The sequence below is a fragment of the Haliaeetus albicilla genome, chromosome 8 (assembly GCF_947461875.1).
Source record: "Haliaeetus albicilla chromosome 8, bHalAlb1.1, whole genome shotgun sequence".
NCBI classification, from domain to species: domain Eukaryota; kingdom Metazoa; phylum Chordata; class Aves; order Accipitriformes; family Accipitridae; genus Haliaeetus; species Haliaeetus albicilla.
Window position 1 is genome coordinate 39,966,719 of NC_091490.1, and position 26,555 is coordinate 39,993,273.

General features: G+C 38.6%; 1 protein-coding gene across 2 annotated transcripts in view; it reads right to left on the bottom strand.

Moving 5' to 3' along the window:
• The window catches only part of AP3D1 (adaptor related protein complex 3 subunit delta 1), a 45,851-nt gene that overhangs the window by 9,021 nt on the left and 10,275 nt on the right, over positions 1-26,555 (bottom strand). Inside the window, exons 2-23 of one of the 2 annotated variants that reach the window (XM_069790137.1) lie at positions 22,272-22,367; positions 21,477-21,557; positions 20,643-20,723; positions 18,573-18,680; positions 18,083-18,212; positions 16,568-16,707; positions 16,222-16,295; positions 14,304-14,353; positions 12,596-12,645; positions 12,125-12,173; positions 11,170-11,315; positions 9,473-9,621; positions 9,151-9,381; positions 7,577-7,808; positions 6,927-7,072; positions 6,646-6,787; positions 5,639-5,710; positions 4,604-4,679; positions 3,580-3,779; positions 2,814-2,887; positions 1,551-1,574; positions 240-444 (exon numbers count right to left, since the gene is read on the bottom strand). In XM_069790137.1, the coding sequence (XP_069646238.1) occupies positions 240-444; positions 1,551-1,574; positions 2,814-2,887; positions 3,580-3,779; positions 4,604-4,679; positions 5,639-5,710; positions 6,646-6,787; positions 6,927-7,072; positions 7,577-7,808; positions 9,151-9,381; positions 9,473-9,621; positions 11,170-11,315; positions 12,125-12,173; positions 12,596-12,645; positions 14,304-14,353; positions 16,222-16,295; positions 16,568-16,707; positions 18,083-18,212; positions 18,573-18,680; positions 20,643-20,723; positions 21,477-21,557; positions 22,272-22,367 (2,556 nt within the window). The remainder of the gene's footprint in view (positions 1-239; positions 445-1,550; positions 1,575-2,813; positions 2,888-3,579; positions 3,780-4,603; positions 4,680-5,638; positions 5,711-6,645; positions 6,788-6,926; positions 7,073-7,576; positions 7,809-9,150; positions 9,382-9,472; positions 9,622-11,169; positions 11,316-12,124; positions 12,174-12,595; positions 12,646-14,303; positions 14,354-16,221; positions 16,296-16,567; positions 16,708-18,082; positions 18,213-18,572; positions 18,681-20,642; positions 20,724-21,476; positions 21,558-22,271; positions 22,368-26,555) is intronic. The other variant, XM_069790139.1, reaches the window with a different exon arrangement.

Sequence of the window (26,555 nt, forward strand, 5' to 3'; positions counted from 1 at the left end):
TGTAGGCTGCAGTAAGCTGAATTCTGCTAACTTATGAGGCTAAGTAAATGTTATTTTTATTAACAGAAATCTTTAAATACCTGCTCTTATGGTTGTAAAAATTTAAAGGAAGTAAAGGTTGAAAACATTAAGCTGTTTGACTTATCAAATGTGACGGTTCCTAAGCAACAAACAAAACACAGCAATAAATATGGCCCATAACACCAGCTTCTAAAATAATGCAAGTCTTGGAGAATTACCTTTTTTTCTTCTTCCTCCTCTACTACCTTTTTCTCTTTCTCTTTCTTCTTTCCTTTCTCTCTCTCTTTTTCTTTGTGTTTCTTTTCCTTCTTTTTGGGTTTCTTGCTCTTCTTCTCTACTAGGGGAGCTTCTGAGTCTGGTGACTTTAGGGTCTCAACATTTCTGTGTCTCTGCACTGGCAGCTTCTCACTGTCTGCTAAGGGTCTTAAAAATAAAGACACCATTACCCTTCTGCAAACAGTCTCCCTTAGCTCAGATTATCTGCTGGATGTCCAACACAAGGTATGCTTTGTTTTTAAAGAGTTGGGCCCCAAAATCTGAAATCAGCACATACTTCTGTACCTGAAGTTTATTTATGTAACTGCAGGCACTGCCCTCGTGGATTAGAAGTTAATAGAAACGATTTGAAGGTGACAGAGCAAAGCTCTTGCTGATACCTGATCACTCTTAAAAGTGGTAACTACAGACTTGCCGGCTGAGTAACACCTACAGAAGAATACATACACATAGCATTATGCTACATATCTGTGGAACCACTCTCAAAGGAAGAGCGAAGATGTGAAACAGTAGGAAGCATTTGCAACAGTGTGGAAATTCAAGCAGTGGAATGATAGCATGGCTCAAACTGCCCTTCAAGGGCATGTTTTTTGTTACCGATGAATAGATCACCCCAATTGGAAATTATTTTAAGCAATAAATTGTTTCATTCTGGAAGTTTATGCTATGAATTTGTACTCTACCATTCCATTTAAAAAGTTGTGTTTAATTTCAGCTACCTGTTTCCAAAAAGCAGGAGTAGTAGTACAGATTTACAATGTATCCCAAATCCATTACTTGGGAAAAAAACACCACAGAGATTTCTCCATTCTTGTCAAACACTGTCCAGAAATCAGTGAGAAGTTCACCATTGCCTCTTTTTCTATCTCTACAGCTTTTACTTAACATTAATTTTCATGTTTCAGCAACAAACATCAGTTCAGGAAGATTTCTAATGGTCTCACCTGCCTTAATTTTTTTTGCTTATATTTCATGAAGAACCAGACACAATTAATTTTTTGCTTTGAAACAGACACCATAAAGGCAAGATGGACCCCATCTGTTTGAACAGTAAACAGATCTCATCTTTAAGCTATTTCACATATACCTGTACAGGAACAGTGATTGGTGCTGAAAGTCAATGGTGAAATAGACTCTCACAAATTTGAGGGTCAACGATTTCAGTAGTTTCACCACCCTTCAAGTATTTACGCTGTCCACTGAAATCAACCAACCTGACAAAGAAGGTCAACCACTTAGCAATGTATTCTTACCTGGAAGGCTTCCCTGAAACCAGACTGCATGTGAGCGTGACACAGACATAGCAGTGCAAGCACAGAAAGAAAAAGAGAGGACAGAGACATGAGAAAACGTGACAGGAGAGCACACTGGCTCATGTGAAATGGAGAGAGAATGGATGGAAACAATACAAAAGTCCAAAGATGCCTCCTGGGCACAGCATTCAGAAACTCCTCTACTCAGTGTTTTCCATGCTGTTGAGGCTTGTCATGCAAGTATGAGGTCTATAGTCAGAAATTAACTTCCTTTTATATGTGTCCCCTGCAAACTCAGAGGAATGTGACCAGCTCATGAAAAAAGGAAGTTTTTCAGAAACTGTTCTTTCACTTTTTAAAAATGATACATCACTTTTTTGCAAGGTACTGAGGGGCCAAAGCTCTACAGATTTGAGAATTGCAGAGAATGGCACAGAATTTAAAGTTAAGTATCAGAGAGAGAGAGATAGTACACGTGTGCCTGCACTGTCTTGAAAACTTTACAGGAGGCATCCATGGACCATAAATCAGCAATTATTTTTAGCATGGTGATTTTGTAAAACAGCAACTAAAAAAAACCTCCATGTGCAATACTTAACAGCCCACTGCTAATTATCACGTGGCATGCAGGGATTCAGAGTATGCTGCACTGCAGCCTGGGGTGCTAGTACTGTAAACAACTCTGGTAGCTGAATGGGAACCAGACTCTGGTCAAAGTTGTGTTATGCAGTTCACTCAATCATATTAGAACAACATTTTTCAACAGTGGAACCACACTGAATGTCCACAGGGCAATGGGGATGCTACGAACTGGCCGTTACTGGTCAAATGATCACACCACAGAGCATACAGGCTTGCCATGTGTACAGTGGTTCTGGGATGAACACAGATGAAAGCAGGTCACACTCGGTGCCCATGCACATTAGATCAGAGATACTGGCACATCCAAAAGCTCAGACTAACTCTCTCATGTCTGATCCCAGCTACACTGCCTGTGCTTTCAGACTCCATTTGGTCACACAAAATGATCCCCCTGCCCCTCCCAAAACTCCCGCTACTTCAGCAGCGTAACTTTTATCATCTATGCTCCAGTGGGAACCCAAGTCTGGATGATCATCTAAGGTTACATCCAAGACATGGTGAGAGACTTAGTCTTTTCACTTAGTGGACTAAAGGTAGTGCCTTTGCCTGTTTAGTCCCAGACTTGCCCTCATGCATTCTGGTTAGCAATTAAGTAAATTCACATACAAAACTGTCACTTACTTATCCAGATCTATATCAAGTGCCTTATATGGATCATTGGGATCTTTGTCATCTTCATCACTGGGCAAAGCATTCTGCAGGAGAGATACAGAGACCATCCACTGAAGAAGCAAATCACAGGCAATTTCAAAACTGAAGCTTTACATCGCCCAAACCAGTTTAAGATTGTTAACCCTGGAATAGGCCAGCTTGCAGCCAGGCGCAGTAAGTTATAGGAACAATGTACTTTAATGCAGCATTGAGTTACAAGATTAATTTAGAACAGAAAACCATTCTTCATAAACTGCAGGATTTGAATTGCTGCTGTTTGGTTTTGATTAAAGGAAATTTTAGGAACAAATACAGATTACATCATTAGCATGCACAATTAATTATAATCAGCTGCAAACCTGCTGACTAGACAGCAAGTTAATGTCAAAGTGAAGCAGCAGAGCATAATAAATGAAGTGACTATTTGGACAGCATTACTTTTATAGCAGAGACGCATATTGTTTGTTTTGTTGGGTTTGTTTTTGGTGCTTTTTTCTAATAGCTTCAGTGGCAATTTTTGTCTTTTTGTGCACAAAAAGACAATCATTTCTCCCCCTGCAGAGAACAGCCTAGGACCATCTCAATCAGCCATTTCTTAAACAGCTTTGCAAGAAATCAGAGCTCTTGAACTGCAACAATACAGACTGGCTGGCAATTCTTGGGGAAAAAAAAAAAATTCTCAAGAAGAGCACACAGATAAATCACACAACTCAAACCACCAACCAAAGCAACTGACCTCTGGCATCTCTTCTGTTATGATATCGACATGGTGAGCTGGAGCAATATCCTCCTCACTCTCCGTGTGCAGAGAATTATGGCGATGATGTTTACCTCTCTTCTCCTTTTTCTGTTTTTTCTTTTTCTTATCTTTCTCCAGCTTCTGTTTATGTCTTCGCTCCTCCTCCAATTTCACATACTGGTCAGACATAGGCATTCCTGTGGAGGAAGCCAAACTGCTTTCAGGCTACAGTGCACATGGACATTGATCACTAAAACAGTATGTTAGGAGTGAACCTTGCTTCTAGCTTCTCAGAATTAGAAGGATCAACACCTCTCTATGCTTCCATACCATCTCACATACAGTCCCCTCTAGCACCAGCTTTGCTACCACACTCCATCTCTCCAGAAACAGGAGAGAGCTCTATCCTGCTCTCTGATTCTTGTCCACGTTAACTGGATTACAAAAAGCATCTAAACATTGATATTAAGTAGAATTGATGCCATTGCTGTACTGACAACTTTCCACACTTTTGGAAAATAAATTTGTTATGTAAGCCTTAAATATTTGCACTTAGAACTCATCACTTGCAGTGTATTGCACTTTATCAGCAACTTTTCAGTGCTATATTAAACCACTCATTATATATATACAACTACCTTTTGATATTTGAAACAAGATATTAAAATAGTATCTCTACCATTAGACTCCACTTAATGTCTCCTGATCACTTTCATCAGCCCTTTAAGACGTTCCAAAGGTGACTGTTACCTACACAGAACAGTGGTTAGTTTACATGTTACAGACTTGGCTGCACAATATACTTAATCACAGAATTACTTCTAATACTGTCTTGAGAGGAACTGCATTTGGACTGCAAAGTACTATTTTCAAACACATGTAAGTTAAGGAGATATATTTAAGAGTCTAATGAGAGTATGCTCCTTGCCCTTAAAAACCTAAGGAGGAATTCCTAAGAAGGAATTATTACTTTTCCTTAACTGAATTTCTGTAACTAATTTTGAAGATTAGCTGCACTTACCTGGAACTTTTAAGGGGACAGAAAGGTCAATCTGGACCACGGGTATATGTTCCACACCTGGAGTGTCTTGATATCGCTGGGAAAATGAAAATTTGTTACATTCTGAGCATTGCCAGATTCAAATCCAGATAAGTGGACACATTTCAAAAACATCAAGCCATTTAATCCTTTAAGTGAACATTTTAAAGGATAGGAATGGAATAGCTCAGTACCAAATCCTGCGTGGTAGCAGAGTGTATTTTAAAGCCAGCTGATAACTATTATAAAAGACTCTACTTTTAGCTACAGTTTTTTAACACTGCTATTGCACTGAAGAAGGCTTTTTTGCAACTCTCAAGAATTTTTGGTTTGTGTTTTATTGCTAATAACTTGCCACTTCAAAAGATAAATTTTGAGATTTGAGTTGAAGAAAATGGGGCAGTCCTTAGGATATACAGGGAATAAAGCAGGGTCTTTCCCTGAAAAAGGTGTTAAGAGACCACAATGACTTTTTGATGCATAAAACACACTGCATGTTCAAGAGGAGCATGTTCTAGGTTCACTCTCTCTTCACTGCTCTTAATAAAGTGCCTGGCAATTTGAACCCTTCTATCACCCAGAGCTGGGACAAACTACCTGCACAGGAATTTGTGACGTAAGGGCACAGAGAGGAAGTGTTTCTCCACAGCTTTTAGAGAGTCCTTGCTGAAATATAAACACTACACTTTCCACGACAAGTTAATCCAGACTGTTCCAAACTACTGTGTAATGGTAGTTGGGATAATCACCACTTCCTTATTCCTAAAATGGAGGTCCACCAGAGATTCACAGAAAGCTGGCTGCTCTACAAGTAGGTCACTTGTGAGTTTCTCAACACAAACAAGGCTTATAAAAATAGTTGTAGGCAGCCACTTCAGTCAGCACACTAGTAAGTGATCAGAACTGCAGTGGAAATAATCAGAATGTCCCAGAGGGAAGCTGCAGCTCTGACATTCAGGAGGTCTTCACACAATTATATGAGAGGCCAGCAAGATATTTTAATTCAGACTCACTCACCTTCTGTGGGGAAGGAGAGCTTTTAATATAAAACGGGTTGTTTGCCTGTTCTTGTTTCCGGGCTTCTCGACGCTAAAAGTGGAAGAGTATTTGTCATTACAATGTTTGCTTATAAGCAGAGAGAGATAAAAGGCAAAGGACAAAATGCAATTGCCCTGAATTTCTGGAAAAATATGTATTACTTGCAAAAAGACTACAGCAAAGTAGGTAGCATATGATAAACCAGTTTTGAGTTACAAGGCATAGTAGGATGTAACTACAAGTACTGTTACTACTATAACTAATATTCCTTAGAAAACCCATTCTTTGCTTTTTAATTGTAGACTAGAGATAGTAACTTCCTGAAGACCAGATTTTGATGGCAATTCAAATATTTCTATTTTCGTCTTTGCAAAGAGAAGAAGTGAAGATTCTTATCAATAAAAAAATTTTTCTATGAAAACAAAAAGGTCAGAAACAGGAAAGGTGGTATCTACTACTGAGAACAGTCACATTACAGCAATTCATAGAAGCTGCTGAAGTCCATGAGCGAAGATGCTGATGCTTTTTCTGCTGATACAGAGCACACAGAATAACAGAAGCACACCAATGGAGGAGGTGTGTAAAAAACCACATAGCTGCAGAGCCCAGCACAAGTGTCCATCCTCAAGACCCTGTACTTCGAAGTGAACTGCACCAGACACCACAGTTTACAGGTCAGATTTTTGCAAGAACTCAAAACTCCTAATAAGGGCCAAGTTTTTATAATATCTTGCTTCCCTTTGGACAAGATAGGCAAGCTAGACTTCCAGAGAACTTTACATTGGATGTATTCCACAATGCCTAAAAAAATACATGTATTCAAATACATGTATTTTGTTCACATCGAATAATCAGATTTCCCGAGCTGTAGAGAGCAGAATGGCTCCCTGGCTAGACAGGGAATCCACAACAGCTCCAACTGCTTTAGTAGCACTTACAACATTACTACTGAATTATGTAGGAAAAGCACTTTAACATTCACTCACTCTGGCCAGTTCCTCTTCATCTATTTCTGGCTGTCTATGTCTGGAATGCCTTTGTTCCTCATCATGAAAAATTGTTTTAGGCTTTTCATCTTCAGATTCACTGTCTGATGGAGGTTCATTGATCCAGGCATCAAGGTCCAAGCTGGTAAGAATTGAGTAAACCAACAAACAGCTTGACTCAGTACCCCTGAGTAATTCAGTGCTTCTCATCATATACTTAGCTTTACTTTTTAAGAGTTTAAAAGTTTAAATAAGTCTTTGGGAGAGAGAAGGAACCTTACCCCTCTGGAACTGGTACTTTCTTCTGTGCTTTAGGAGCCACAGGGTTCAGCTCACCAGCAAACAGGGCTATCACTTCCTCAGCTACAGGTACTTCTTTTATTTGTAGCTTCTGAATATATTTTATTAGTTGCAAGATGCAGGAAGCCTAAAAACAAATGCAGAAGTACTTTCAGAATTAATATTAACAAACTGAACCAAAAAAATCAACTGATGAAAGTCAGCAGAAGATAATTCCCTTAATGGAGTAGAACAGTTAAGAGAAGCAACATAAACTGCAGGTTTAGAGCAAATGTAAAAAAAAAAATCCATGTTAACCCTCTCTTCTAGTTGTGTCCTTTTTGTGTCCTTATGTGGTTGCATAATTTCAAAATTTAACTCAAAACAATTTAAGTCTTGCAAGCAGTCTTTAGAGATGGTATCAAACTGGAATAAGATCTGGGCTCTGACATTTAATATCACCACTCTTCCCACTCTAGTTCTAGAGCTTCTCTTTCACTGACATACACAGTGAAAGCACAGAATAAGCACACCACTCCATTGATAACAATGGCTTATATAAAATGTGCATGTCCACAGAAAATTACATATATGCTCCAATACAAATGAGAGACTTTGCATGATAAATTCCAAAGTAATTTTGTTCTCTTACCCTCTCCTGAACTTCTAGATCGGCACTCTGTACAAACTGAGGTAAACGCTCAATCATCAGCTGTGTAATTTCCTGAGCTCCTTCCTTTTCCCCAGATTGCTCTTTCTGCTGTAGGATGGATGCATAGAGCTTCACCATATTCTGGACATAAACCGCCTGGATGTGGCCTGGTAAAGTTGTAACTTTAGGCCTCAACATTGCTTCTAAAGTTTGGTTTGCTTCCTCAAGGTGTCTATAAAGACAGAGTGGACAGACGAAAGACAGCAATCAAGAAATTTCAACATTTCATCAGTCTCCATGGAGAAGAACTTTTCAAAAACCTCAGCTGCAGTACAAAGTACTACAAAAAGACAGGACAGACTACAAATACATAATAATTTGATGTGTATTTCCCCTTCCAAATTACAATAGTAACATGGCACAGAAGAATTTACAGAAGAGGAGGGACACCTCAGTTTCCACCTTTACAAGTTCAGTATTCTCTCCATTAACTAAGCACTGCACTTCTAAGTGCCAACTCCATTGACAGGCTGGATCTGGCAGCCCAGCTACCTTCCTGCCATTCTGTACTTCACCACTCATGCATCAATGAGGTTGTATTTCCAATCATTTACTGAAAAATAAAATCTAGTAGGTAATGCTTAATACACAGAAAAGAATGCAGATCATAGCACTTGTTTTCATAAATCTCATGCCCTTATTCAGAATTGTCTGCTCACAACTAAATGGAAGATGCACAAAAAAGTTACCGGTCCATTACAAATGGAAAGCTAAAGTTCTTCCAAAGTAAAAATGTGATCAGACTGAAAAAGGAGAGTGTATTCTCTTGCTTCTTAATCTACAGTTTTCTTTGCAGAACTTTTTTAGTTAGATGAAGATGTCAGCTGTATGAATGTTCCCTAAAAGTATCACACCTACTATGCGAATTTATACTGGAACCAGTGTTCAGAGTGGCAATTACAAGAAGAGACACCAAATCAGATGATAAAAGGAGACTACAGTATCATGGTCTGTCCAGCTTACCAAAATCACAAGAGACAAAAACATCTATTTAAGCTAAAAGACAATGTTGCCACAAGAACGTTGAAAATTGTGCTCCTGTGGGTACAGAGAAGTTTTGAGCAAAAAATAAGATGACTTCCAATTCTCAGGAAGATTAGGTTCTGCAAAAATCTTTCAACAAGGGCAAAACAGAGAGGAGAGCAAAAACTAATTCAGTCAAACATGGTGATTGGACATTTTCCTTATGATATAAGTGGGGTTAGACCTTAATGATTAAGGACTTCCTTCAATGTCTTAAGATCTTACAGCTTATACCCTCAACTATGCCTTCCTGCATGAGTGGGCAGGACTAGGGAGACAAGAAAAAAGACCAGATACTCAAAATGAAGTATCCATCTTGGCTAGAAACGACTAAGGAGTCTATTGGGTGAGGGATTGGGAAAGAAGCAATCATTTTGTTAGCTTTAGGGTGCGTATTTTGAACTATCCTTCTCAAAAATACTTTTCAGTGACTGCAATCTTTGTCCGAAAGAAACTGCTCAAAGCATATTGGGCTTTCTGTTTGCACTTACTCAGAGAACTCCCCACATATCCAAGCAGCAGCATAAAGCACCTCACAGATCCCATTTCTCTGGGTGTTGCTGGCTATGAGATGAGCATTGTCCAGAAGCATGGCCATTTGAGAAACTGCAAATTTACGAATAGCTTTAACTCTGATAGCTACATCTAACATCTGAGCTGCTATAAGATGCCCATGCCGTGTGCCTTCCAATCGGGTCAGCTCCACCAAGATGCTTATGTACCTACAAAATTGAAAGGGATGCAATTTTGTCAGTAGACAATCATGCATTACCATTGCTGATGATCTCAAAGTTGACACATAAAAACACTGACCATTCAAAGTTTGTGATATATTGATAATTGGACTGACTACAAATATCTATGATTTTGGTCAGCAGCTCATCCCGGTATGTCGTCCCTTCTGCTTTATCCACGTGAATCATCAGTTTCTTCACTATCTCCATCAAGTTCTTCTTCGATACCTGTTAAAGAGTTATTGAAGGGTTGAACCACAACTAAGCCATTTCCCATACTGTCAAGTCTTCCTAATTCCATTAAAGCAGCTGCTAGCTCTTTGATGGACCTGTGTCGTGTTAACAAGAAATGAGAACCCCTAACTTTGGTCACAGTCAAAAAAAGGAACGTGATTATTTCTTTTCAGTGTTGTTGTTAAAGCAGAGCCAGCACAAATATACAAGACCATACTGTGGGACAGCTGAGAATCAGAATTACTAGTAGCAACACAGAAATCCAGGAGAAAATGATTCTTCTACTTCTGCCAGATTAGCAAATTTAATAGTTTAAAACATTTTTGCTTCTAAACTAAACAAATTTAAGAGTTATTAATATCCAATGGAATTCTAGCATTTCAAAACATAGCTGTATTAACTTGCTCTGGAAACTTATTTGTCTAAAGTGACCAAAATATTCAGTAAATATCACCAGTTGTTGTGACTTGCTGCTTCCAGCTATGATGTCTCAATAGGTACATGTTAAAGACATCACTAACAAAAATGTACGTAATAGTATTTCTACAATCATTCATTATATAGCACTCTTCCTCAGAGGCAGGGTTGAGCAAAATCATACACTTTTTCCTAGGTTATCTTTTGACTAAAGACATAACAAGCAGAATTTAACCTACAGGAACTAAGAACGAACTCCAATTCTCTTTGCAACAACATTAAAACCACTGTCCTGATCAAAGGTTATTGAAGTTATTCTCACCTCACGAGGAGTACCAGACAAAAGGTGCCCCTTCTTACTTTTCACTTTCTCCTCTAAAATAGGAAGCTATGAGACATATCTATCACAATCCCTTTGTGCATGTGGGAAGGGGCAGCACAGACTCTTGAGAGAAAGGCACTTTACTATATAAATCATAACCACAGTCCTTTCGGAGATCAAATGTTGTCACTACAAGATTGCCCCTGTAGCCTATGCACATTTTATAAACTGCCCTGCACAGCTGCAGAATGCACGCACAGGACTGGCGGCACACAGGAGAACAAACAGAATGAGATTCTGTACATGTCATTAAAAGGCGTAACAAAGTTTACAGCGACAGACAAATTCGACAGTAAAGCAGCTTAAAGCTGCATTCTCCTGTGGTTTTAGAGTGCTCCAGACTGTTTCCCAGACTGCATAACTTAGGTCAACCTGAGCACGGTGTGCTACAACATGGGCTGCAACCTAGAACAGCACAGACCTATCCCAGTATGCCTGCGGTCCACTTCATACCTAGACAAAGGACAGAAGGAGCAGCTAAGGCTTAGGCATTAGAAAAACAGCCTTCTGGGTAACTTCCACAGCACCTGAACTCAGAAACTCTTTCCAGTCTGAATCAAAGTTTTTAAAGCCCTTTCATGCTGTGCCAGATGTTTTATTTGTCCAAGTGCCAGAAAAGATATGGGAGTTATTATCACAAGACTACTGGGGAGAGAAGAGAAAGTTGCATGTTTTTCTTAAACATCAGCCTCCTAAAGGGTCACAGGGTCTGGAGAGGAAAGGAAATACATGTAGAAACATACCATGCCATACAGGAGATCTAAAGCTCTGAGTCGGATAGACTCATCTTTGTCATCCAAACACTGGAGAATGAGATCCTTGTGAGATTGAACTGATTTAGGATGCGTTTTCAGGATTTTGGACATAGCTAACAGTCCCAGGTATTTCACTGTGAAAAACAAAATGAAACTTCTTTGCAAATATAGAAACACTGTTTTGTGTTGAACATGAAATCTTAATACCAAGTGCTTCTACTGAAAGCAACTTTAATACACTTGAATAAATATCTGTGACAAGGAAAAGCATTTTTGAGAAACAGTGCATCACAGATTACAGCCTTTAATTTTGTAATCCCATATATAGGCACAGACTTACATATATAATCTTCATCACAGTCTTCTTGCACCTCAAATTTTATCATTGGTTCAAAAACATGTATTTAATATATAGAAACTATGGGTTTTGAGAACAGGCATCCTCGGATGAATGCAGGTTTAAAAGCACTGAAGATTGGTGTATTAAGTAGGAGCCCCATTCTCAATGGGAAAAATTCAGATGGCAGGAAAAAGGTTTGCACAAAAAAGGATTTCTCAGTATTCTTTGTAGTTACTAAAATAAGTAAGCATTCTTGCATTTTACTATTATGCTTACACTGTTGAACATCCCTCACTACTTTCCAAGCAGCAAGTTTATAAAAAGGGAAAACCCAGAGCATGAAAAAGAACTGGTTTAGATTTACAAGATCACAAAGAGCAGTAATAATTAATCTCATTTGTTTTAAAAAAGATCATTATAAAGAAGTGCTTGCTATCAAAAATTATTTCTGCATTAAAAATCCCAGCAATTGTTTACAACGTACCAGGCACTACAATACTGAACAAGCTGTTTGGAAAAACAGCTCATTGCTCTAAGACTGCTGCAATTTCTCCCCAGTGGTTGGTTGCTAAAAGCTTCCATGAAGACAAGCAACATACTTACAGTTCTGGTCAGAATCTTCTATCAATATTCTTAACTTCTGAACACAAAGCTGGAAAAAAGACACGTCATGCTTATTGCAAGCCCTAAAAGTCTTAATTAACTTAACTCTTCATGAAGTTTACTCAATACACAAGGAAGCATTATGACCAAGACCCAGGGTCTCTACGTAAGAAGGTCTTGTTGCATTAACAGATTTCAGAACAAAAAGAACCTCTGTATGATTGTATTGATAGCAGCTGAATAAGAGAGTTAGGAAAACTCTAAATGAGAAGAGTCTGCATTTTAGAGCAAAGGAAATAAGAGAATTTATATAGGAAATGCTTCAGTCCGTAGGATTCCACCTGAGTGGCTGTGCTTCAGGGAGCTATTGCTTTAACTTTTGGCAGAGGAACACAATCCAGTTTCTCCATGGCACTTAGTATTACACAGTGGAGCAGATCAAATAACCCCCACCAAAACCCAGTGTTGTACCTGGATGCTAGCGCTGTGATTAGGCATCCCAGAGGACAGAGAAATCAAAACTGCAATTACACAAGCACAAATTTCAGTTAGTATTTCTGTGTTCTGAATGAATGCAACAACACAACACCTAAAGGTCAACAGCTAGCTCAGCTCACAAGGGAAGATGCCAGTTTATTTTGTTTGTCTGTTTGCTTGGACTTTTGGGGGGCCTTGGGAGAGGAGAGGGGGTTGTGACACAAACTATAGTTTCATATACATTAAGAGCAATAATAGCAAGGCAGGAAAAAAAAAAGTGCAAAGGTAGGAACTGCTGGAACAGCCAGGTCAAAGCTGCTTTTCATTATGCTTTGCTCTCATTAAGGTTTACTGATCTCACGTAGCCGTCAAGACTGTAAATATGTCATCAGCTACTGTATAGCTGAATTTTTAAGTGTGTGCTTCCCTAATGTAACGAGACACAGCAACAGATCCTAGAGTTTAATGTAATTACACTGAAGCTTTAATCAAGCCAGCAAGAGCCTCGAGGCACAAATTAGGTCCCATTGTTGATTCTATTGGACATTTGTACAGATCTGACAGCATGCAACCCCACAGCAGAAGAGGTGGTGTTACCTTGTTAACTGCTGCTGTCATATAGCACATCCATGCCAACACCAAATCTTACTGAGCAAGTCACACACGTTGACTTTAGTGACCAGTAAGTATAGTGGCATTTTGCTCTCCATAATCCTGCAGAGCTACATTTCAGAGAAGGCGTGTTGGATGCGATCATTTTGGGTCACGCAAAGAACTGGCAGGTGCAAAGTACTGCTCTAACGCAGGCACACAGCTTCACATCTCTTTCTGAATTTGACTTTTACATTACAGTCCCTGAGGTGTCCTGTGTGTGTGATTTTCCCTTTGACCCATAGAATTATCCTACTGTATCTTAGTGAAGCACACTCTCATCCTCAACGGAATTAACATCCATGTTATTTTTTCCCCCATCATAATGTCATTTCACATTTCCCTGAAGGAACAAACGAATACAATGTGAGTGACAGACCACCGCTTCCTCTTTGAACTGCCCCAGTACAGCAAGTTCCTGCACCATTATCCAAAATACCCACAAGAGACAGACTTATGGCCAAACTGTGGATGTCAATAACCCTCTACTTCCACACGATTGCAAAAGCACCAAGTCTGAGCTGGAATACTGTGTTACCCATTTTTGGCTTTGTTTCTCTCTCCATGCCTGTTACGCAGTTCACATCCCTTCCCCAGAAAGTGAAACTATAAATCAATGATTCCAAATACCTCCTTTAAGGAATTAGACTGAGTTTTTAAGCTGTGAAATTGTAGAATTAAAAAATATGTCCGCTCCTTCATCACATAAGAAAACTTTGTCAAAGTTTCCATGAGGCATCAGTCTTTTTAAAATTCTATTGCAGCTGGTATATTTCATGGTTCTAGCAACATTTAGGAGCTTGCGTATAATCAATAATTGTTCATACTTAATTTCAGCCTTTAGCAAATACAACATAGCTGTAGTAACTTAACCTTATCAACTGACAACAAAGGATTTAAGTTACAGTTACACAATAACACAAATCAAAGTTTGCCAGGTGACTTATTTCAGTTATAAAATACATTAGCTTAAAAAACAGGTTTACAGATGGTGTTAATTGATGACAAAGTTCATCATGTATTTTTCTAGGTTACAAATTTCAGTTCTCACCTGCTATTACTGTGTTCACACATTCATATAAGAGAGACATGGCTGAGGTGCTGAAACAGAAATCAAGTATTTTAAATACGGAATAAAACCGGCACATTTTGAAGAGTTGTCAGCAATATCTTGGAGCTAGTTAACACCTTTAATTACACAAGAAATTGCCAGTATTCTGTTCCATATACCTTCAAACTAGATGAAATGATTCTCACTTAAAAACTGTTGGGGGGAAGAAGGGCTACTGAATGTTTAACAATAACAACAACAAAATCTCCTTGGAGAAGCAGCAAGTAACAGCACTGTAACACAAGGAATAAGGAAGGAAGCAGTTACTCAAACCCTCAGTTCCAGTTACAGAGCACTGAAGCAATCTTGTCCAAGGGTCAAATTAAAACCTCTGCCCAAGGTCAAAAATTCACGATAAGGCAGGCAGATGGAGAACCTCAAGTCTCTCTCTCCAAAGAGAATGAGTCATGCACAGACAGCAGACTCTTCCAGCGTGCAGGTACCCACTTGCTCATCACTAAGCGAGCAACCCATTTTCAAGTCTGATTTCTCCCAAATCTTAAATTCAAGACAACTTTTGCCAGTTGAACATACATACAGTGCAATTCTGAGGATTTCAAAGGTACTTACAAATCCTGATCTACACAAGAGGGAAACACAGCAAACCTCACAAATAACAAAGGAACAGACTCCAGAAGCAAGGTCTGCAAAGGTAATGAGCAAACAACTCTGGAGGCAGCAGTCAGAAGCAATACCGTGAAGGTCACTCAGCACACCATATACGTGACTCTAGTACTCTCAGAACCAAGACAATCATTTTTGCTCCCTATGCACTTCGTGGTGGATGGCAGGGTGGTTTGCCTTATGCGTGATATGAGCACCAAAATGACTGATCGGAGATTAAACCGAACAGGATTAAGTCCTCACAAATAACAAAATGACTAATGTGGGAGTTGGGGAGAGGAGGTAGCGGCAGGATTGAAGACATACTATCCATCTTCCTGCTTTTTCTGGCGAAGTACTGTTTCTAGTGAATTTGTATCTATTTGTCACTGCTGCAAAAACCCTCTTTGGGTATTTGCATGCAAGGCTGCTGGCTGGTCTGCTCTGAACCAGCCTTAAAGGTATACTAGGAGGACAAACAGAAATTGTTTGGCTAGAGCTGCTCTCATAGCTACACAGGTATCTGTTTAAAATGTGCTCATTCCCATCTATCTTCTTGCTCTGCCACATGAACAGAAACAGACCTTTTAATTTAACAACTCGTGCATCAGATCACACTTTCTTTTTCTAACTGGGAAAATACATGTATTCCCTCCAAGACATCTACTTTCTGATTTCAGTTCTGAATTAGATCCAAAACAACACAACAAACCAGCTTTAACATGGGACAAGGAAAAATCTTCAAATCTATCTAATCTATATTTAGGACATATATGAAAGGAACCTCTTCCAAAACACGTCTGGCCTGACAAAGGCATGAGAAAGAAATTTAATATACTCCTTGTCATGCTGCTTTGGTGGGTAAGGCACTTCCAAAAAAATCAAGAACCAAGTGTGTGTAGGTTAACAGAAGAGGCAAATACACAGCTGAGACTCTTTTAAGCTACAGTTTTTATGTATTCTCCATAGACATCTCTATCTTAAAATGAAGTGAAAGGAAAGCAAATTGCTCCAACTTTCATGCATGCTTTGGAGAAATTCATGTTGACATTCAGACAGCTAAAGACTCTCCTTTAAGGTATTTTATCTCACTCAGGTTTTTGAGAAATAGTCCTGATGTAATTATCTCTTGATACTTGAAGCAAATATATTGAGACTCAAGAAAAAGTTCAGAAATGCACCCACAGACCTAGCTACTGACCTAAGAGCCACTTCACCAACCCTGAATGGGCAAAGTAACATTTGTTATACATACCTATGGATGAGGTTGGTCAGAGGCTCAATCAGTTTCTTTCCCAGCCTAGGTTCTAATGGGGTAAGAGCACCAAACTATTAAAAAAGAAGTGCAGACAAGAAAGTGATTTAATAGCTGCTTTTAAACACTATAAAAACATGATTTAAATTGTAGATCATTATATTTAAACCAAACTATATTAAAATATTTTTCTCTTTGATTATGTTCACAAACACTAGAAGATATTCCTGGTTTCTTTTTATTTGAATTCAATGGTAACTATACTTCCAAGCAAGAAATCTATTTTTGCACTCAAGGTAATCTAATGAGAACCCAAATGCTGTAAACATAGATCCAGAATACTTGCCAGTTTTATAATTTTAATGAGAACCCAATTATTGGTTGACGACGTCATCAACTTGAAAAAGAGTGGAGCAAGGGAAAGGTAGTTTTTGGGATTGCGTCGAGCCAGCTCACAAATAACATTTACTGCAGCAGACTGCACACCTGGGAAAAAGAAGTGGGAAAAGCAGAAATCTCATCAACACCTTAATTGTAATTGAAGTTTCTGGTGCAGAACCCCCAGAACAAAAACAGCTGAAGATTCAGACTTGTGTGTCCAAGAGGAATGGTTCAGCCTCATTACCAACCATGAGGTAGTGAACTAAATACAAGAATGCAAAAACAAACTGAGAAATTATTTTATTTAATTTTGGCTATTTTTCTAATATATCAGCAAGCTGGGTATCTGCTTTGGGTCCAGTATTAGAAAGAACAGAACACTGCTAGCCTCCTTCCCCCTTTACTGTGGATAGCTTGTTTGTGGGACACAGACAACATAATAATCAATAATCCTACCTACCATAAAGTTTCCACTCTTGCTTCTTTAAAATGTATTTTTTAGACATGTTTAAATACAAAAATAATGAATCCTTAAACAATTTGACTGGACAAAGTTCATTCCCTTCTAATTATTCAGCCTCTACCTTGATCGTTACCAGTTTGGAATCTTTTAATCTAGATAGTCTGGGTATTCTAGTAGAGAGCAGTCCGTTTCTCCATAAAGTGTTATAGGCATTTTCTTCCTTTGTTTGCAGGTGAGGGGGGTGTGTATTTTGCTTTCCTTAAAAACATTGTCCCTGGAAGATGCATCTTACATGCCCACACCAAATTAGTCCAGTACATGCAATTAAATTTCTCCCTCTAAACAGACATGCAAATCAACTGGAGATCACCAAACTGTACTGCACGCAGAATTCTTGAAACAAGTGTATGGCATTTTGGTGCAGTGAGGGAAGACCAGCACCTTCCAGGAAGACTGAGTAGAAGTGTGAATATGATAAAGAGCAATTGCAAATTTCCTGTGCTGCAGCTGAATTGTACTGCCACAGTACCGAAGGGTCCAAACAGCAGTCGAGACTCAAAGTTTAAATTTAAAAAATAGAAAAGAAAAAAAATACTAAGCAATGTGAAATTATTTTAAGTACATCCATTGGAAGCCAATAGCTGCAGCTTTGTAAGAGAGCACAGGAAACAACAACAAAAACCCAAACCCTGAAATCAACTGAAACATGTTCAGTAGCCAAGTTAAGCAAGCAACAAACCAGGAAGCATTAAGTAGCTTTGTCCCATTAAGGTTTAATCCATTGATATAGTTTCAATAGCTTTGGGTTTGAAGTAAGAATTGGACATTTTAAAGAATGTATTTTTAATATGGCAACATCTGTCAAAACTCTCATATGCTCATCTACCTATTAAACAGGCGAATCAGTACCCAAAAGATGATTACAGCATTTTTTCATTAAATCTTCTCTCCACAAGCTCTAAATGCATGTATACCTAGATGTTTTGGAGCAGAAGTACTTCACTAAAATCCACTCACCAGGATCTGGATCTTCAAGTTTCTCTTTAAGGCGAGGAAATGCGGGACGGAGGGACTCTGGGTATTTCAAAAAAACTTTGTACATGATTAACACTGCCTTCTTCCTGATATAAGGCTTAGTATGAGACATCTGTTAATGAAACAATTGCAATCAGGCTCTTAGCAAATTTGTGTTTCCAGAGTTTATTCTCAAGGTCCTTATATCCACACTACTGTCTCAAAATTTCTTTCTGGGAGACTCAACTACTTCTTAAAAACTCAGCTTTGAGAGGAGAGCAAAATACTGTCATTTATCACCAAAACTAACAGAAATATTCAAGGTAATCCCCTTGAGCTAACCAAGGTCTCTAGAAGCTCCCCAAAAACCCCACAAGAACAAAGTGTCAGTTTTCACATGTAACAGTTCTAAATTTAACAGATATTTACCAGATTTGAACAATTTAACATTCTTTAATTACAGGAAAAAGTTATTTCAATCTTATCAACTCACCAGTGTCATGATGTCATTTGCCAAGTCCCTGGCAAGATCTGGAGTAACAAAACAGGACAAGCCAGTCAGTGCAACTCCAGTATCATATTGGTTAGGGCTACTCAGATCCTAAAAAAGGAAAAACAGGCTCAAAAATTTAAGATCACACAGGATGTTGAGAAACAATTTTCTCAGACCAGTTTTATTCACTCAACACACATGAAGCAGAGCTTCTACTTCATGGAGTATTTATATCAACTATTAACAGGAATGTCCTCCAACACCTGCTAAAGTACAGCTAACCTGGGGTTTAATACTGGGCATGAGGAATCATAATTAAACAATAGATGGATGGCTGAAACATAAAACCAATTAGAATATCGTACCTTGGGGGTATTTTAGGAACGGCAAAAAATTTTCCAAAACTCATGACATGATCGCAAATATGTTTAAAAATCCTTAAAAACTGGTATTAAATGCTAACACTGCTAAGTCAAAGCCCAACTGTCATCAACTTCACTGGGAACAGGCACTCTTGTCAAGTGCTGTTAGGCAACACTTAAGCTAAGTGTCCTAGCTTAATCTCTCTAATAGAGAAACGAGATTACTTTCCTTCCAAGCTGCTGGCAGCACCATAACTTTTGGTCCATAAAGATGTAACACAAGCTAGGGTGTAGAATACATTTTATTGGTCACGTTTCTTTGGACTTATTTGTAGTCAGTATCCTACATAGTCTTTCAAGTATTTCTGAGCTTCAGACTCTTAACAATATTAATATCCATATCTGAGTATTTTCAAGTATAGATTATAAAACCAAACCTCACTGAATACGGAGCATCACAGGATCACTCCTTAACTGCAGTTATTTGGAAACAAAAATACGAAGTGAACTGCACAGAGCATTCCCACATGAACTACCAGAATTAACTGTCCAGATTCACGTGTACAGGGAGGCTGCTTTAGGAGAGCTAAACATAGCCAGGCCTTCAGGGTTCTGTGCCACTTGCATCTCATTTTAAAACCTTTTGCAGGTGTTAGGAAATTAGATTCTACTTTAAGAATAATGAAATGTACTTCTTAAGGAGCAACAAAACTTTGCAATTCATTCCAGTTTTAATGTATTTTGATGATAAACCCTTAAAATACAAAGTTGCTAGATCAATGAAACATGAAAAAGCATCTTTATTTATGCCTTTAAGTAAAAACTCAGGCACAAAAAGAAAATAATAGCTTAGTAAGTGACTGGAAGTCAGTATACTAAGATCTCCATAATAAAGAAAATGGATGGACATCATTAAAAATACGCACTTGTCAGAGCAGAACAGTTTAAAAGATAAAGGGAAAAGCACTAGGTCTTTAGGAAAGATACTGGATAACATCCCACTGATCTTTTTTAAGCAAGTAAAAGACATTTTAGCTACTCAGATGGTAAAAATGTAGGCACATCTTGTACTGGATCAGTCAAGTTTTAAAGCAGTGATACTTTAAAAAAATTGAACTTAAGAGCTTTAAAAATATATCCGTAAGCTGAAGAATAGGAAAATAACCCTGCAACCCAATAACTCTGAAAAAATCCAAGTGATAAAGCCCCATGAAAATGAATACAGCACACTTCGGTACACTAATACAGAAGACAACTTTACATACACTCTTCATCATTTTTACACACAATTATACCAAACAAGTCAAAAGCCTGTTATTACCAGAAGAAAACAGGCCTTCACAAACAGAAACTTTGTGGAGCCAGGTGACTGGTCACTTCACCTCAGGAGTGGCGACATTTTTCTTACCCATTACATTCTTATAAGGGCTGCCTAAGAGGCTAGCGATATTAACAAAGGTTATTGTTGTCACCATTCACTGTGATGAATAAACACGGAGAGCTGGTATGAGACAGCATGAGGGAAGCCTATGGACAGCTTCTAAGTATTTCACTAATCCTTCAGCTTGTGGAATGAGCGTAGACTGTAAACCAAGTAAACAGAATTCTACTTAAAACACCTTTGTATTCCTAAAAGAGAAATACTGTGTACAGGTTTGAAAATACAAGTAGGAAGATAGTGCAAGAAAAAATAAGTACAAAGGTTTACCTTTCGGATCTGATTAGTAGTCAACATAATTACATCAGTTCCTTCATGAAAGCACTGAGAGGCAGCTAGGTAACCAATTCTCTGTAAAAAGGCAAGGAGAACAAAAAAAATTTTTAAAAGTTTAGGCAACATTTAGATGAACGACAACTGATAGCCTCATAAGCAATATTGAAAAGATGAACAATTAGGCAGGAGGTTTGCATAACAGAAGAGGCGTGACAGGGTTCTCTAGAAAAGGGGGTTTGTATTAGGAAAGAATAATCTCAGACAAGTAACATCTCTAGTGATAATAAATTTACCTTAAGGACAATAAAACTAGCTTCACCTTCTCTACTTTGTTAGAGCATACAGGTTCAATGACCATGAAGATGTAGAAATAAGGTAGGATTGTCAGTAGGAGAAATGGAGAATATTACATTTATTTTGTCTGTGTGGACTCCTGACTTTCAGGTACTAAAGCCCAATTTGGAAACTATTCCCTACAGAATAACATTCTACCCTGTTTGGTGAAAAAGGTCTGCAACACAGACCATGAACAAAACCTTTGAAGAAAAATTATAAAGCTATTACAAAATAAAATACGCCTGCTACTACGAATCCTAGGTGGTCTTCACATAAAATATCCTGTTTTTTCAAAAAAAGGTATCTGACAGCTATCTGGTAGAAAAAGCCTATACTAGCAGGCCAAGTATTATCCATATACTAGAAAACAATACAATCTACTTCCTTTCTGTATTGAAGAAAGCAAACCAAAAGATGATGTACCAATGCATTCATTAGATACAGTAATGAAACAGCTTGGCTAGTACAGTTGCAGTTACACAGAGAACTCACTTTGAATGTAAACTTTGATGCACTCATGACTTCAATAATATTGAAAGCAGCCCAACTGATGTCGTAGCCCAGCATCTGTAACTGTGAGCAGAGAAGCCAAGACAACATTAACTTCTGAAATAAGAGACTCAAGAAAATAGGTCAAGATACCTCACAAATTTGAAGACGTAACAAGAGTCCAATAAAAATACTATAAGACATCTCAAGTTTATGAGTAATGTTACATTCTATGCCACTCACAGTAAGTGAAAGAAGTCTCACGGTTCCATCAGAAGCAAGTTTTAAATAGTTTACATTAATTCCAGGTAATACATATGCAGTTATATAAGCATCCCTGTGAAGGGGTTTTTTTCCTGCTTTTTTTTTTTTAAATAAAAACCAGAACAAGACCACAAAAATAATTCTTTAACAGCATTTCCCTCCTCTTCTTCTTGACAAAGGACTGCACAAAGAGAAACAAACACCAGTTTCAAGTGCTCATGCAACTGTGCTAACAAACAATCCAGTTGAAAACAACTTTTAAAAATTGGATTAGTTTGAAATCAGATTAGCTTCCTGACCTTTCTCAATAAAATTGTACCAATACTAGTGCCAGCACAATGAACAGAACAGGAATATCCAGCCTCTGATGTCAGACACATGTGGGAACATTTTCACCTGCAGCCTTGCACTTAACAACAGTCTAAGAAACTGAAGTCTAAGAAAAGCAGGCATTCAGACCAAAGACTAGCTCCTAGTCAGCAAGAAAGAAAAAAATAAAGATGCGATTACATCGTATCCCAGCAAGGCACTCACATATGTAAGTTTGCAGACTGCATTTGCTTTCACTGCAATGTTATCCTGCTTTAGCTCCTGCTTGATCTCATCAATGCACTGGGAGATGTATTTTGCCTGAGGAAAACAAACAAGAATTTGTACTCATTTACCAGTTTTGTAAATTTCCAGCATGTTAGTGGGGAGAAGCAGCAGAAGTCATCATTTGCAAGCACCAAATCTCACAGACACACGCAATTTAGGTAAGCACTTAATTCTGATGAAACTACTCATTAACAAGAAACATCACAATTCTATTACAAAACCGAAAGTACATCGAGGTGTTTCTTCAGTGGTTTCCCTTTTCTGCCCTCTCCCTTGCAATTACACTGTTCAGTCCAGAGCTCTAGTTTCAAAGACCAGTGAAAAAAAGTTGGTCAATGGAGATCATGTACCTAGTGGTCCGAACAAAACCTGAGTTCCAGTGTTCCTAGAACATACATTAGTCACTTACCTCAACAGGAAATCAAGAGATCACCCATTCATTACATGTCTAGAAAACACTACGTCAAACACTATTAATAGCCCACAAATTTAAGGTGACTGATGAGTTACTCTTCTTCTGGGCACACTGTATACAGATGGCACTGCAGATGTGCACCCACAACAGTCCTCACGCCTGAAGGGACAGAGCACAAGTCTTATACAGGATACAGGTACTTCTGGCTGTAACCCTTGCCATTCCCCCCCAGCCATGGCAAGGACACCCCCTCCCTGGTTCACGACTCAGATGAGCGATTTTACCATTTACACATTTTGATAACCAACAGTTATTTGTATGAACTTCTCAGTAATTCAGAACACCAAATGTCACAATGTTTACAGTTAAATATTGGTCCTTAATTTCTTTCCAAACACAATCACATCTGTGCTTGTGGGAGGGATGTGGCAAATGCATAATTTAAAAATATCTGTACAGATTTTACAAGTAGGGTTAGCTCAGTGATTTTTTCAGTTCACAATTAATTATGATTTGAGTACTGAAGGTATCTATCTGCTACAGAAATCATGAAAATTTAAATGCAGAGAAATAATCTCTCTTTTAAAAGCCACACATGCACCAGGGCATTTCACATTCCATATAAATAAGTGAACGGCCAGAGGAACCAGGTCAGAAACAGATTACCTAGTTTCAAAGTAAAATCCTGCCTGAATACCATTACCTTCCACCAAAAAGATACTTTCAACATAGAAGTCTACTGTCCTGCCTTTAATTAACATTTCTCTCCTTTATACTAAATTTTGTGTATTATCCCAACCATTCTCCTGTCTTTTACAAATGTCCTAGAGCGATATTCATACTTCAAGTCATGAAAGTTTGCTGCTAGAAGCAGAGAAAGTTATTTTTAATAAATAGCAGGCGACAATAAAAAGAAGTTGTACAAGGTCTGTAGTGCAAAGAGACACTGCAATGATCCAGGTGAGGAAAGGTAGCAACTGAATTTTAATGCAGGGACTTCATACTCCAAGCAGCAGTCATGTAACAATTTACACTGCTATCATTCAGAGTCTAGCAATAGCAGAATTAGAATCCACCATCAGGACACATGGTGAATACACATACTTCAGAGAAGCAGCAGCTTCACTGGTTTAACAGCTTCTATAGAAGCAGAATAATTTATCTGGCTTTTCTCTCAAACCCTGCACTTACAGAAGGATAAAAGTCAGCTCCTCCATGGCACTGGTAAGCTCACGTGGAAACACATTTGTTATTTTGAGACTTTTACTAAAAGTCTTTGTTGACCTTCATTGAGCTCCTGTCTGACCCATGCCTGCAGCCTATGGAGGTCCCTCAAACAGCAGCCCTGCTCTCCAGCATGATGTAACTCAAAAGGTCTGATGGATGAAAGTGGACAAATGAGTTTACTTGAAGAAATTTAAGATACTCCTAAATGCCTGTATTTGGGATAGAAAGACTATCTTTGCAATGGGAATTTTCATGTTAAGGGAGGGCATGCTAAATGCCAAACAACCCTTTCCTCTACAAAGATACCCATCTGTCCTCCTTGATATGGGGAAGTGGATCACATCTGCCAAAACTGGAGATGGCATTGCCCCCAAACGCTTAACAACGTAGAATCCAGGTGACTTCTCCCTGGACGCAGAAGATTTGGAATTTTAAACCCTTTGCCTGAGAGTGATTCAGGTCCAGAAAACTCCCACAGGAAGTTTAAACTCTTGAGTATAAACTAAAAAAAAATTCTGATAATAGAAAATAAAGACTTGATCGGAGATGCTGAAAGAATGACTTATACAACATGCAATTGATCTACAAATATATTGTACCTAGCCTTGAATATTTTATGCACAGATAAGAGCACACTGGAACAGTGTCACAGAATCCTTCACATGTGTATCTCGTTGCTGTATCTTGGTCAGCAAGGTCAGCACTGGTTCTCAGAGCAGAATACTAACACGCAGGTTCTCAGTCTTTATATCCATAACCAGAAAGCATTATTGTCATTTCCCACAGCACCTATCCCCAAACTATTTAAACATCAGCTTAAGTTTCCTGGCAACCTCTTGGGAGTTGAACACAAACCACTGTGTGACCGGGGTGGGGAAAGTACATAAAAGTTCAATAACATACAGCCCCACACAGCCAAATACAGTCACTAGCCACACTCGATGGCCCCAGTTGTCTGCAGGCAAACCCCTGTCTACCAGTCAGCCTAACATAATGAGCAACTTCTGGAAAAGTATATTACAGAACTCGGAATCAGATCTGAAATTAAAATAAGGGATTTTGAAGAGCAGAAAGGCGTCCTTCCAAAATAGCTGTACTTCAAATCCTAAGACTACAAGGAATGAAAGACCCTATATATAGAAAGCTTTAGAGGATCAGCAGGTATTAACTTTTTGTTAATCTCTGCAGAGTTGCGCTGTCATGAATGAGCAATATGAAGAAAACTGATCTACTTAGTCTCCCGCTTAAATCTGAAACCCAACCAGCACACCGTAGCCAGATTTGCTACCACATTTAACATCTACATACATACAAAGGAACAAGTAGGCGTGTGTGGATCTTCAGCAAAGCTCTTCCCTGGTCTCTGCCTAGTGGAATTGCTGATCTCTGCAAAGCACCGGACAGGAGGCCGCACCAAAGCATTTTCATGCTGACCGACACCCTCAGAGGCCCCACACTGCAGCCTGCACGCTGTTCAATGGAGTCAAACTAGACAGTAAAAGGGAGAACAACCACTTGATGCCATGAACTAAAAACGGCAGTCACTCAGCAAGGCCCACATATTTGCAGGGAAAAAAAAAAAATTTACATACTGAAACAGGACAAAATCTGGGTATCTTTCCGAGCGTTGATTCACTGATAGTTTTTGCATAAATCCTTCTAATATAGCAATTTCCTAGGGTGGTAATTAAAAACAAATACTTGCCAGGATATAACCGGCTCAGTTTTTCCTTAAATGCTTTTGAGATCCCATGAAGAAAGGAATGCAAAAGGAAAATACTTCAGAGTTCATTTATGTTCCCAGTATTCATTATAATATCAGTATATTTCCTAACTATTAATTCCTTACTAATTCTGTGACAGTCTTAACTTGAAGTCTTCCTGGGATGCTACTCAATTGCTCACACATTTTGGCTAGTCAACCGAGGAGGACTTCCAAGTCACAATATTTATAGACCTTTGGACATTCCCAGCCGGACTGCTTTGAGCAAGCAAGGCAATTATAAGGCAGCCTTTCACTCCCGGTGTAGTCGAGAACAAGCAGAGCCATTAAGTTAAAGAACACCCTCAGAATGATGGCAATCCAGGCAAAGCTGCAACTCTGCAGTCAAAAGCTGAAGGGCATATGATAATACAGGGAAAAGAGCTGAGAGGAGCTCTTTTATTTGTGCTAGGCTGCCAAGTGGGAAAGGAGCCTTTCCCAACTCGGTAGAAAAGCCTCCTTAATGAAATGCTATAGCAACCACTTGGGTGATTGTTTTCTCTCCCATATCCCTCAGAAGGAGGAAGATTATAGAAACACACTCAGAGCAGCGCAGCTAAAGAACAAGTAAAGCATGCAGATGTTAGCAGTAATTACTCAACAAAGCCATGAATACAGCGCAAAGTCGTAACTGCCATTTCTTAATGTATTCCAAACAGATGCAGTAAGCATTTTACATCCATTAACAAAATACACAAGCTAATTTTAAAAATAAGCCCAAATTCCTCAAGAATTCCAAGACCTCACCTAGAAAACATGTGCGTTTAAACAAGTGCAAGTGGCTAAAATAAGAATGAAGGTATCACAAATCAAAGAC